Source organism: Lactuca serriola, chromosome 6 (assembly GCF_051521515.1).
Source record: "Lactuca serriola cultivar US96UC23 chromosome 6, Lser_US96UC23_V15, whole genome shotgun sequence".
Classification (NCBI taxonomy): Eukaryota; Viridiplantae; Streptophyta; class Magnoliopsida; order Asterales; family Asteraceae; genus Lactuca; species Lactuca serriola.
This window is the reverse complement of record NC_136413.1, coordinates 101,937,245-101,950,426: the sequence shown is the minus strand read 5'-3', so window position 1 is coordinate 101,950,426 and position 13,182 is coordinate 101,937,245. Positions and strand designations below refer to the sequence as shown.

General features: G+C 32.8%; 1 protein-coding gene across 1 annotated transcript; it reads right to left on the bottom strand.

Moving 5' to 3' along the window:
- Positions 1-11,503: 11,503 nt before the first annotated feature.
- On the bottom strand, positions 11,504-12,408 carry LOC145060042 (uncharacterized). The gene is made up of 2 exons (XM_079007779.1): positions 12,321-12,408; positions 11,504-12,195 (listed from the first exon to the last, which is right to left on the bottom strand). Exons 1-2 carry the CDS (start codon positions 12,406-12,408, stop codon positions 11,504-11,506), a joined length of 780 nt encoding a protein of 259 aa, XP_078863905.1.
- Between the last annotated feature and the right edge of the window lie 774 nt (positions 12,409-13,182).

Genomic DNA, 13,182 nt, shown 5'->3' with positions numbered 1-13,182 from the left:
TTCATCAACATCCAATTTCTAATAGCTCTAAGCTTCAATTGATGTATTAAGGTACGCTTATCAATTATCCCTTTGTTATAAACATCCTGTTGAACATGAGCCTTAGATTGCAGTCAATCTCATTCGTAATTGAACTTTGGGTAACGCGCGTTAGATATCTAACTCTTAACACATAAGAGGAACAAATCTCATCTTGATTACATAAGCCTCTTCGTAGTTCACACCATACCCGAATATGACTTTTATAACTGCCCGATCAAGGAACATAATTTGGTCATATTAAAGCACAACACTCCCTACACTTAAGTCTCACTATGTGTCTTAGGTGTTTAGGATACAAAGATAGCACCTTTTAATCAAGTATCACTCATTACTGCGATCTATGAGATGATCTTGATGCGGATCCATTCAGTACTAGTTCTCTAACATGTACCTAGAAAACTTGGTTACAACCACTTGCCTACTTTCATCTAGTGAGAGTCAACCAATCCATTTCATATTAGTCTTACTTCATAATTGCTCCCACAATCATGACCGCCTATGAACTTTTAGAATAATAAGATTATTCATGGATTAAACATGTTAATCTAGAACACAACAAGTATTAATGTAATGATCATATCCCAGTATATATTAAAACATTATTTAATAGTTGTTGTTATAATGTTCCAATGTTCAAATACTAAATTCAAATCGAAATCCCATTACTAGAATAATAAAGTTCTTATGGTTTAAGTGTGACCAATCATACTTAGCTTAAAAGGAAAGACTTTATTAATGGGTTCGACTAAATTTAATTTTTGTGAATTTCACGAATACTATACCTCCATATTTGACTTTTACTCTAGGTATAGTTAAATATATTGGAGAATATGATTGGTGTTCTTTCGTGACATAGAGTCCCTTAGCTTGATTAAGTCAACTCTCAAAGTCACAAAGATTTCTATGTGATCCTTGAATGGTAGAAATCAACATAGTTTTTCAATGAACTCATTCATCCAATCATATTTGACTTTAACTTTAAAAGTTGCGTATTCTTATTTTGTAGTAGACTATGTCATTATGTTTTGCTTGGACCTTATTCCAACTTAACTTGCACTTGATTCCAAAATGAAGTCATAATCAAATTGTAATTCATAATTATCTATATTTATTTAGATATCAAAAATCCTATGTAGCTCTTTACATTAAGATTTTATTCTAAACTAATTATCTCATATCCATTCTCTTAGCTCTTCTTAAGTACTCTTAGAATGTTCTCACAGTTATCTAGTGACTTAACCATGTATTATATTTTGTATCTCATGATATGACATAAATAATGGATTCATTTTCCAAGCAAATAGAATATAAATCATTTTATCTAGCTCAAAACTATGTCTAGATCCATTTGAGACAAACTCAAAAATGGTGTCATTAATGGTGTCATTGGACAATTTCAAGAATCTTCAAAAGGAATCTTGCATCCTGACCTCTTTCAAGATATTGTTATTTCATGCAAAAAGAATTTTAAAACCTTTAACATTCATCTTTATCTATCTCTTATAGATTTTACATTCCAAGAATGTATCTTGTTATTCCTAAGTCTTTCATTTTAGAAATACTTCCTGAGTTAAGGTTAAAACCACCTTGCATAGTTGGAATGTCATTTCAAATGATTAAGTATGTCTCTTCATACAAAATTAGGAATATCACTATCCTCCCACTAGTTCTTAGTAAACATAGGCACATTCATTTCATTTGGATATAAGAGCATACCTTGTATCTTTATATTAAAATGACTATTCTAACCTTGAGATGTTTGCTTTATATCCACAAGTGGATCTTAAGCCTTACATATTTGGTTAGGATAACATGGATTAAGAAAACCTCCAGGCTAAGCTATATATATATATATATATATATATATATATATATATATATATATATATATATATATATATATATATATATATATATATGTCACACCCCCAAACCGGAACAGCGGAAACGTTCGGTGGCAAAGGACGTCATGTTTAGTATCACAAAGTACGATTCACAAAAGATTGACTCCAAAAGTAAATAACAAAACAAGACATGAAGCTACTATACTTCATCTTCTGAATCCCAGAGTGCGTACCTGTCTACTAGTCTCCTGAGAATACAAATTATTTTGAAAGAGTTGATCAACATTTAAGCCGGTGAGTTCATAAGTATTTTAGTGATGAAAAGTAAATTGTAAGTTCTTTAGAAAAGTTCGTCTGTTCCTCTAGAAAATCCTATATTTTCTGATGTGATGAATGAAAGTGAAAATGACTCTACAATTCCTTCAATGAGTAGTAAATGGATACAAGTTATATACAATTTAGAGTAAACAAAAAATCGATTGTGTGAATCTGCCCTAAGCCTACAACCAAAAAAGGAACAAGGAATGAGGCAGAAGTCACACATCCCACTGTTTGTTAGCTCTTCACTATATATAACCATGGTGTATTCATTTGGTACTTACATAGTTAACTATAATGGTTCTTTATATTTGATGAAAACATTCTTTAAGAAAATCATATATTTCCTTTGGTAAAAATGGTAACCACAATTGTTGCTTTTATAATCACTTAGTTTATACAAGCTATATATAATCTAATATCGAACGGATAGTTAAATGGGTGAATCTGTCCTAAGCCCACAACCAAACAAGGAACAGGAAGTAAGACGGAAAGCACACATCCAACTGCCTATCAGATATTAATTATAAATAACCCAAATGTATAAACTAAGTATTATAGAATTCACCACTAAAGGTCCTTTAACTATACTGGTTTAATAAAACAAATTAAACCCTTTTACTGATAAGTTTATAGTTTAGCCTACTAAATGTTCTATCTGAAAAGTATGTTTTTGTACTAGAAAACGGTATATTAAATTTGTATACTATGACCTGACCCGTACCTGGTACTCCTTATGATTACTTGGTGTACTATGACTGGGTGAATCTGCTCTAAGCCCACAACCAAACAAGGAACAGGAAATGAAGCGGAAAGCACACATTCTACTGTTTACCGAATCCGATTAATATATATCCCTGATGTATCTATCGAGGAATCATAAAGTTAGCATTATAGGCTGCCTTCTAACTGAATGTACTAAGACTCAACTGTTCTGTTTGTCTTTTGTAATGATGTAAATTTTCCCAAGTTTAAGACTATCTTTACTAGAAAATAGTTTGCATTACCTTTTATATGAAAAGATCACTATATGAATGTAATGGGAAAATGAAAGTATTCAGTAATATTGTATAAAGTAATTACTCAAGCACTAACTACCTTAAAACCAATTTGTTAATTAAGTTTAAAATGTGATGTAGTTATAACCATACTGATCGACAAGTGTTTAACATGACGACCTGCTGGCGTTAAAACTAATGTGACATTTGTCACCCCTTGGCCTGCTGGCCAAACTGTAGCGAACAGTCGGGATGCGGGCTTGTTAGTCCCGTATAGATCTATACACATAATGTCTGCTCTCCCTCTAGGATTATTACTTGTAAGACATTTAGCATTATTACTTGTAAACTTGTTAATCCTATATAATTGGAGACACGTCCTCGGTGAACACTCCACAGAGATACGCGAGTGGAGGACCGTTCCCATAGCCAGAATCTCTTAGATAGGGAGCGTGACTTGAGTGTATAGATTTATACGGGGCTGACTACCCCGCACCTGGCTGCTAGCTACAGCCAAACCGAAATGGTTCAAGGGTGACGAAAGTCATAAGGTGATGTGGACTACTTATTGCCATATCTAGTCTATTGTATGGTTATGGAACTCGCAATTAGGAGAATAGAGACTTATTTAATAGTAATAATGGATAAAGTAATTAATTTACTTTGTTAATATTAGTTTTATATATGTGTTAAAAACTAATACATTTCACAAGATAACCAAGTTTTCAGAATACATCTCTCACAATTGGTAACCAACATTCACGAAAATATGGGATTTTCCTGGGAAAGACACTCATACATAACCAGAAACGTGTAACATTTTCAGAGAACTAAACTTTACATTTCATAAAAACAATCATGTTTTCAGTGTACATCTTTTACATTACATTTTTGGGTTGGTAAACAAACACACACTTTACAAGGTTAATCAGATTTTCAGTACACATCTTTCACATTAGGAAAATATAGGATTTTCCTGGGGTAATCACAATTCATAACCAGAACCGTGTAACATAACAGAACAACTAAACTTTTACTTTTAAGAAAATAGAGGATTTTCTTGAGTCATAACTTTTTCAGAAAACACAAAAGGAATCTCGTACATTTTCATAAAATCAAACCAGTTATGAACTCACCAACTTTATGCTGATTTTAAAACTGCTTGTATTCTCAGGTTCTCCTTAGACAGGTACCCCACGTCCTTTTGCTGAAAACAGAGCGAATGGAAGTCACGTCTCTCTTTTGTTTAAACTTATGTATCTATAAAACTTGTACTACTTAACTTTTCAACTGATGTAATGAAATCTATGTAATGTAATGTTTTGTGTTTTACTTCGCTTACTATGTACATTGGTTATGATATTCACATGAAGCCACCTCCGCCCCGAGACGTTTCCGTCCTGGGTTTCGGGGCGTGACAAATACTTATAGCACTACAATTGGTATCAGAGCGAGTCTTTGAAGATGAAAGTGATTTTTGAGGAAACGGTTCTCGATTTGACAACAATCAACACAATGTGAACGATCTATGGTGAGTCTCTCGTAATCTCTCGAAATCGTATTTTTTGTAATTTAATTATCATTTTGATTCAATTGAATCTATTTTCTTTTATTTCAAAATTTTGTTGATCCAATTATTTTTTTTGTTCCAGTCCTAATCTACTCATGAATTCTTTTGATCTAACATTAGTCTAAATCTTTTATTTTGTTTACTATTCATCCGATCCATTTTCTAAAAATCAATCAGGCCATATTATTCAGTTCATCACTATTCATTGATCTGTATAAAAATTAAGCCCAAATGCATTTTTATTAAATCCATTTGACAATTGAAAAGCCCGATCCAATTCAGTTTGCTCACTTGTTGTCTATCAATCCAATTTACAGGATATGTCTCATATGTCGGTTGTTTGTATCACATATTTCTTCGATTCACCATCTCACATCTATGTATGATGATATTTTTCTACAACGATTTACGATTCTTCTGTCTAAAATGTTCATATTGATTCTTTCATGTTTAGACTTCTTTGTTCAATCAGTTTGAATTGTTCTAAATCATTCTCTTAATGGGGTGCATTTTTTGTGAATCTGTATTTCATCATGTCAACTTGATCTCATCCAATCATAATTCTTTTTATCGATCTTAAATTCTAAATCTTGATTGATTTGCTTATAATCGATTCAAGTTGAGATTAGATTCGGTTCACAGTAATTGATCGATGGTATGAAAAATCAATGAGTGATTATCTATTTCTTGTTTATGGATGATATTGACGATGATTATTTTAAAAATTGTTACTGGAATTAATAATCGAAGGGTGAAGAACAAGTGATGAACATAATGAAATCAATGATTTGGTGATTCAATTTGTTAGATGTGATGGACAGTTGAAGAGAATGCCAAAGTAATGTTCTCAAAGTCAAACATAAAAAGTTAAAATTATTAGATAATTATGGGACCACATCATATATATATATATATATATATATATATATATATATATATATATATATATATATATATAATGTTATCATTAAAACTAGTTATTATGGTAAGAATATAAACCTTGTGGGTTGAGTTCCTGGTTTGACTCGAGATCCCTTTCATCTTTCACATTAGGGTATCTATCCATCTATATATACATGTGATGAGGAGCAGATCAAGACACATCAAATACACATATAAATTCGTTTAGGGTTTGTTGAGGGATTTTAAAGAGAGCTCTTGAGATCAATTGGAAAACCCAATCCTAGCTCTTCAGATCCAAAGATCATAGTGAAATCAGGTATGTAATCGCTCTTTAATGTTTAAGTTTTCTTTTAATCAGATTCGAGATTAAAGTTCAAAAGTTTTTGCTTCCGTGTTTATGTTTTGGTTATCAAAATAACCAACAATTGATATCAGAGCTTATTCGAATTTGTTAAAAGAATATTTTTTTAGTTGGTTTAAAATATCATAATTCAAATACCTGTTTCTTGAGCTTCTTCTGTCATCCTCGTTATTATATACATGAACTTTTCTTTCCAAAACATTCTGCTTGTGTGTATGTATGTGGACTAGAAGTTCTCTTTTGAATATTAATTGTAACGCCCGTAGATCCGGGCTAGTCAATTTAGAGACAATAAGCGTCAAAAATGACTTTTTGATAGATGATTGTTTAGGATGAATAATCCTAACTAAGTTGTAGTATATGTTACAAGGTTTCCGTGCATATAAAGAACGCCAAAATCCGAGTTATAACGATGAAGTTATGACTTGTTGAAGTTTCGCGACAGAACCGACACAACGCTGAATGACGTAAAAAGTGAATTTACGTTAGAGTGATATTTAGCCTTAGTGATCTAAACGAGAATCGAATATCTCGTTGTTAGTAGCGAAACGACGAAAAGTTAGGCAAGAACGGACGTCGGACGAAGAAGTTATGAATTTATAATGAAATTTTCTGTCCCGACCTATTAAAAATAAATAATAAAAATAACAGTCAAAATTAGCCGACGGAGTCAAAACGAAAGTTGTAGAGCGTAGTCTCACCTACGCGTGGATATAAAGAACGTCGAAAACGGAGTTCGTATGAAGAAGATATGAATTTCCGAAGTTTATTAATTAATTAAGATTTAAATTTAATCTTTAACTCGGATGTATATCCGAAGGAGTCAACAGTCAGATCCAAAGTACGCCCCGCGTACTGCCGTACGCCCCGCGTACCGCGAAGCATGACGCGCCTCGCACTCGAGTTCTTCGGATGACGCATGCAGTGACGATTCCGGAGGCCTATGCCCCGCGTAAGGCAGTACGCCCCGCGTACTGCGAGGCTTCAGCCTCCTATAAATAGGATGCGAGGGTTCCAGGCTTATTTGCTCATTTCTCCTCGTTTTTGTGCCGAAGCTCTGCGTGTAAACCCCCGAAGCCATCCCGACACCCCGGATCTCATATCCAAGTTAAGCAGGAAGTTTTACGCTCCCGAGATCCCGAGAAGTGCGATTCCCGAGCCGAAGCTCTGCCCGCGAGAAGTTCGATTTTTGTAGAGATCTTCCAGATCTACCAAAGAATACTACTTCTGCAAGTCGTAGTGCTGTCTGATCATCTTCTGATCAAGTGAGTGTGTGGTTACTTTCTTCTAACGCATAATTATGAAGTATTTTATACGAAATACGTGTTATGTGTATAGTTTTGTTGTTATGTGTGTGAATGTATATTCACTTTCTTCTATCTCATAGAACTGATTTATTCTCTATGAAATATATGCTATGTGGGTGTGCCTCATCTGTTTTGTGGAATAAGTATTGAATGAGAATGTTATACAGGTTTTAAACTATGTATAAAAATATATATTTTATCTACTAATATGTTGGGTAGAACATGGGTAGATAGTTGATGTGTGATAAACAGATGAGAGGCCCCGATGTTGTTGTTGTTAATCTAGTTATTCAGCGAGTATGGATTAGACCAAGAGGTTAATTTTAGATCCGGGAGTATGGATCAGGTAAAGAGATAAAACTTGTTATTAGTCCGGAAGTATGGATTAAGACTAAGTTAATTGTCCCTAGTCCGGGAGTATGGATTAAGACTAAGTTAATTGTCCCTAGTCCGGGAGTATGGATTGGGCACAGTTATTGATCCGCGAGTATGGATCGATTCAAGATTTAGGTATAGTTAATTGTCCCTAGTCCGGGAGTATGGACTGGGCACAGTTATTGATCCGGGAGTATGGATCAGATCAGGATTAACGTATAGTTAATTGTCCTTATTCCGGGAGTATGGATTGGGTACAATTATTGATCCGGGAGTATGGATCAGATCAGGAGGTTAGTTTTAGATCCGTGAGTATGGATCAGGTAGTTTTAGATCCGTGAGTATGGATCAGGTAGTTTCAGATCCATGAGTAGGGATCAGGTAAAGAGGAAAAATATTAGATGCGAGAGTTTAGATCGTGTCATTGTGAGGAACAATGGGGTGGGTTAAGAGTTGCCTTTATATGGTGAAATAGTGAAAGTTTGAATGTTCTATATTTATAAATATATGATATAACATTGTGGGATGAAAACCCTATATGCTCACCAGGCTCCCAAGCCTGACCCACTCAGTTTTCTTTGTATCACATGTATTAATACGAAGATATATTTCACAGAGAGATTTAAAGGAGATATAACTCAATTGTGTAATTAAATGTAAGTTCTGTTTATGCTTATATGTCTGTATTGGAACATGACATCCCGAGGTTTTATTATTAAATGAAAATACATTCTCTTTGAGAAATGTTTTGATAAGTTATTATCATGTTTTGTTTTGGGAACAAATTCCGCAACTGTTTTCTTTAAAAGAATACTCTGATTTTAAAAACAAGCATAAAAAAATCGGTCTTTTCTGGCCGTGAAAAATGGGAATGTCACATTAATGGGCGTACAATGATGGTGAAGACCCTAATTAATGATTTTTTAAGGGTACAACCACTTTGCAGGTTTCTTGTATTGTTACACGCATTTGATGTCTTTTTCAATAATGTTAAACCAATAGAATGGAATATCTGATGAATTTAAGTTATTTAAGAGCCTTTTTTTATTAATAATACAAAATTACCATTGAGACCATAAAGAATAAACCTAAATCCTAAAGATAAAGATACAATTGTTTTTTTAACTTAAGAAATATTGGATCATTTAGATAATTGGATTACATTAACATAAATCAAGATATTGATTGTTAAATATATATTATATTTATCGTGCGTATGTTAATCGGTTCATGGATTTGATTCAAATTATCTTTTATGGTGATTTGCTATTTTGGTTATTTACATTTTAAAGGTTAATTCTTTTGATAAAGAATGCATATGCTTTGATCTTGAATTGTTAATGTTTTACTTGGTTTGCTAAAGGTTTAATTGTTTTATTCTATAAACAATTAAAGGTGTACATGAAGTTTAGTTCATAGATAAATCAGGTAATCATGTCTTCTACAAATATGAATATATGAAGCTTATGTAACGGATGAAAGTAACATGGCTTTAATTTTGTTTTAAGTTCTACGTAAACTACTAAGGTTTCATTTTTAAGAAATAACGCAATCGGATTTATGCTTATGCAAAAGTATGATTATGTTATTTATGGTTATGATATTTAGAATTGGATTTATGCTTATGTAAAAGTATGATTATGTTATTAATGGTTATGATATTTGCAAGAAGTTATGAAATCAATTTTGGTTGGAGTTACTATGGGCTTAAAGTGTTTTAAGGTGTTTAAATTAAAGTGTGGGTTCTTATTGTTTGCTTACTGTGATTTGATAGATTCATCGACAATATCTTTTGTTACATTTATTAGACTATATATGGTCGTTAAATTTTTGGTTACCAATAAATTAAATTATGACATATTATTTATTTTAAGGGTAAATTAATTAACACAATATATTGCCAAAGTGATCTTTTTTGTGAAAACTAATTTACAAAGAACTTAAATTTTTTGGTTTGTGTTTATTAATGCGGATATTAATCGACCCAAAGGTAGGTTAATTTTGTGTCGGATAAACACATGTTTGATGATAAATATGCGGCAATTTTTAGGCTACATGTCATTAACAAGTCAATCCAAAGAGGAGTTTATTAATTGACATGCTATATTGTCAATTCTTATTATCAAAATTTATAGTTTATGTGTTTATTAATGCGGGTATTAGCCGACCCAAAGATAGACTGATATTTGGTCAAATAAACATATATGTGATGATAAACATGTGGCGATTATTTGGTTCCATGTGATTAATAAGTCAATCCAAAGAGGGGCTTGTTAATTGACATAATTTATTGTCAACGTTTATCTCTAAAACAAGGTTATCGCTTGCAACTTAGTATTACTGTCCAAAGCCTAGATGTTAATGTTGTGTCGATACCTTGTAAAGATGTCATAAATTAAATTTATTGATTACGGTTTATGGATTAATGAGCATAGAAATAGATTTGCATATGTTCTCAAAATAACAAATGTGAATTATGGTATTATATCTGTTAACATTGATCACATTTATGATTCATGTACTCAATGAGATTATCTTTAAGGAATGGAATGAGGGCATTATGTTAGTTCTCAATTACATGGATATTGACCTTGCATTTTGTATATAACAATATTCTTTGAGGATGTTGAGTTTGGGTGGAGAATCAAGGTTAAAACATTGTCCTTAAGGAGGAATCAATCTTGATTCCTATTATTGCTGAATCAGTGATCGACAATGTTATTCAATCTTCTATTTTGAATCAAGGTTGCAGAAAACGTTAGACATTGGCTAGGCGGTGGACTGGGGTCTAGGGATTAATCGGTTAGACGGGGATTAATCGGGGACCATTAATTATTAAAAAAATAATTCAAAAATTTATAAATCTAACATTAATACTAAGAATATAAGTAAATAAGCATAAAAGTTTAATAATAACTTATTAAGTTTAACAAGCACAACCATTTATCATCCAAAATATGCATAAAAGTTTAATAATAAGTTTAACAATCACACAAAATCATCATCCAACAAGTCCATAAAAGTTAAAAATAAGTTTAACAAGCACAATAATTTTCTTCTAATCTTCTCCACATACTTCCATTATTTGAACCCCATCCGACTCATATTTGTCTTCTTCTAAGACTTGCTCCTCACTCTCGGACTCGAAATCTTCATCGAAAAGTTCCCTCGTTTTTGGACTTTCTCGGGGTGCTTGACTAACATCGGTTGCAAGAGCTTCATCAACCGTTTTGGGGTTTACTTCATCTATATCACAATCATCGCAATCAACAATCCATTCTTGAGCTGAAAGAGAATGATTTGATAATAGCACTTCCATGTTTCTATCTTTTCTCCTTTTGTTTTTCTCCATTAAATTAGCATTGAATTGAACATAAACAATATTGTTCAATTTGCTTGTCTTCAATCTATTTCTTTTCTTTGTATGTACCTTCAAATTTAAACATAACAAAGAGTTTAAAAACGATTAATATTTGTATTTTATAAAATATAAATTTAATGCTTTATATTACTAACCCCTTCAAACGTGCTCTAATTCCTTTCACAACCCGATGAGCTACTAGTTAAAGAAAGAATTCTTATTGCAATCTTTGTCAAATGAGGAGTTGTGCCACTAGATAGTCCCCACCAACTAGCTACGATTTTGAAACAAAAACACATTATTAATCGATAAATATCAAAATTTTATAAAACAGATAAATAGATAACTAAAAGGAAAATGAATTACCTGGATCAAAGCCGGCATCATTCACCTTACAATGTTTAATTGCAAGATCGGAACCAAATCAATCAACTTTTTTCTTATACTTTGGCAAGTCAATAGTTACGAATTGCCTTTGCATCTCTAAATCTCCAAGAAATAAAGTATCAAAAAAATCAAGAACCGCATCCATTACATCGGGATCAAATTGGAGTTGTGCATCATTATAATGGTAATACGGATTCAAAAGATAAGATGTTAAACGTAAAGTTGAATCTAGTCGACCTTTCATCTTTGTTTTTATGATATCTATAATAGGCTTGTAGTGTTTCTTGTTACCACCCAAAGATTTGATAATTTCTTCTTTTGCAACTTTAATCTCCCCGTAAACAAAACCCGTTGAGGGCTTCCAATCTGCATCAACCATTCGAAGGACTTTCACCAAAGGAGAGAACTCTTTTAAACATTGTGTCACACCAGACCAAAATTGGACACTTGTCATCGTTTTATACGAGGCAATCCCTTTAGGCTTTCCGGAAAATTTACATTCCTCCCATTCATTGCTAGAGAACATATGTCTTTGCTGCTTCTTTTTTTCGGACAAACTTTGTAAAGTTAGAAAGGCGGAAGCAAATCTCGTGACTCCCGGTCGGATAATTTCCCTTTTGTTGGTGTAACTTCTCATCATCACCAAGGTTTTGTGGTGAGCGTAAATGAATATGGTTATTTTCTTTTCTTGATCAAGGATTTTCTTAAACCTTGGGAGTGCTCTGATACCTTGAAAAATAAACAAGATTAAATAACCAATTCTAGTATATAATTAATCATTTTTAAACTACATAAAGTACTAAACAAATAAAATAATAAATACAATAAATAAATAAATAAAGTAATGTAAATACCTTCAAGCATAAGGTTAATGGTATGTGTTGCACATGATGTCCAAAAAATAGATGGTCTTTTCTCTTTTAGCAACTTCGTCGCCCCCATGTTATTTGTGGCATTATCGGTCACAACTTGAACAACGTTCTCGGGACCAACTTGTTGAATACAAGATTCCACATACTCATATATGTGTTGGCTTGTACGTGCTTCACCGGAACATTCTTTTGAAGATAAAAAAAACCGTACCCATCTTCGAATTAACACATAAATTCATAATGCTTCTCCTCTTTCGATCGGACCAAGCATCCGTCATAATCGATCATCCATCCTCTTTCCATTCTTTTTCGTTTTTTTTTCAACAAATTTTTTGGTCTTTCAACTTCAAGCTTTAGAAGTGGGTCACTCAAAGCATATCTAGTAGGACATGGAAGCCCGGTTCCAAATTGGCCAATAACCTCTAACATCATTTTGAAGCTATCCCTTTCAAAGGCATGAAAAAGAATCGCACTCTCATATGCCCACCTACTAATAAATTTATGGACCGCTAATATTCTTTCTTTCCGGACAATATTGTTAAGATCAACATTGTTGCCCTTTCCCGCCTTCACAACTTCTTCGGGGTTTATTATGTTTTCAAAGTTATCCATGGGGCCTATAACATTTGGTGCCTTTGACCCCAAAGAATTTTCTACTTCATCCATGCTATCATGCAATTCTTGTCTTGCCTCTACCCTTAAGTCTTCAATATGTACTTTTTTAGCTTTCTTTTTCAACTTCCCTTCATTAAGATAATTTAGACATTTCAATTGATCGTCTTTTGTAGACTTTGGACATGAAAATACATTCCCCGTCACATGAGCAATATGTTGTTTCATCCTA

Coding starts and splice junctions, on each gene's coding strand:
- LOC145060042 (XM_079007779.1), bottom strand. CDS start 12,408: ATGGGGGCGACGAAGTTGCTAAAAGAGAAAAGACCATCTATTTTTTGG. Junction 12,196..12,320: donor CATTAACCTTATGCTTGAAG/GTATTTACATTA, acceptor TTATTTTTCAAG/GTATCAGAGCACTCCCAAGG.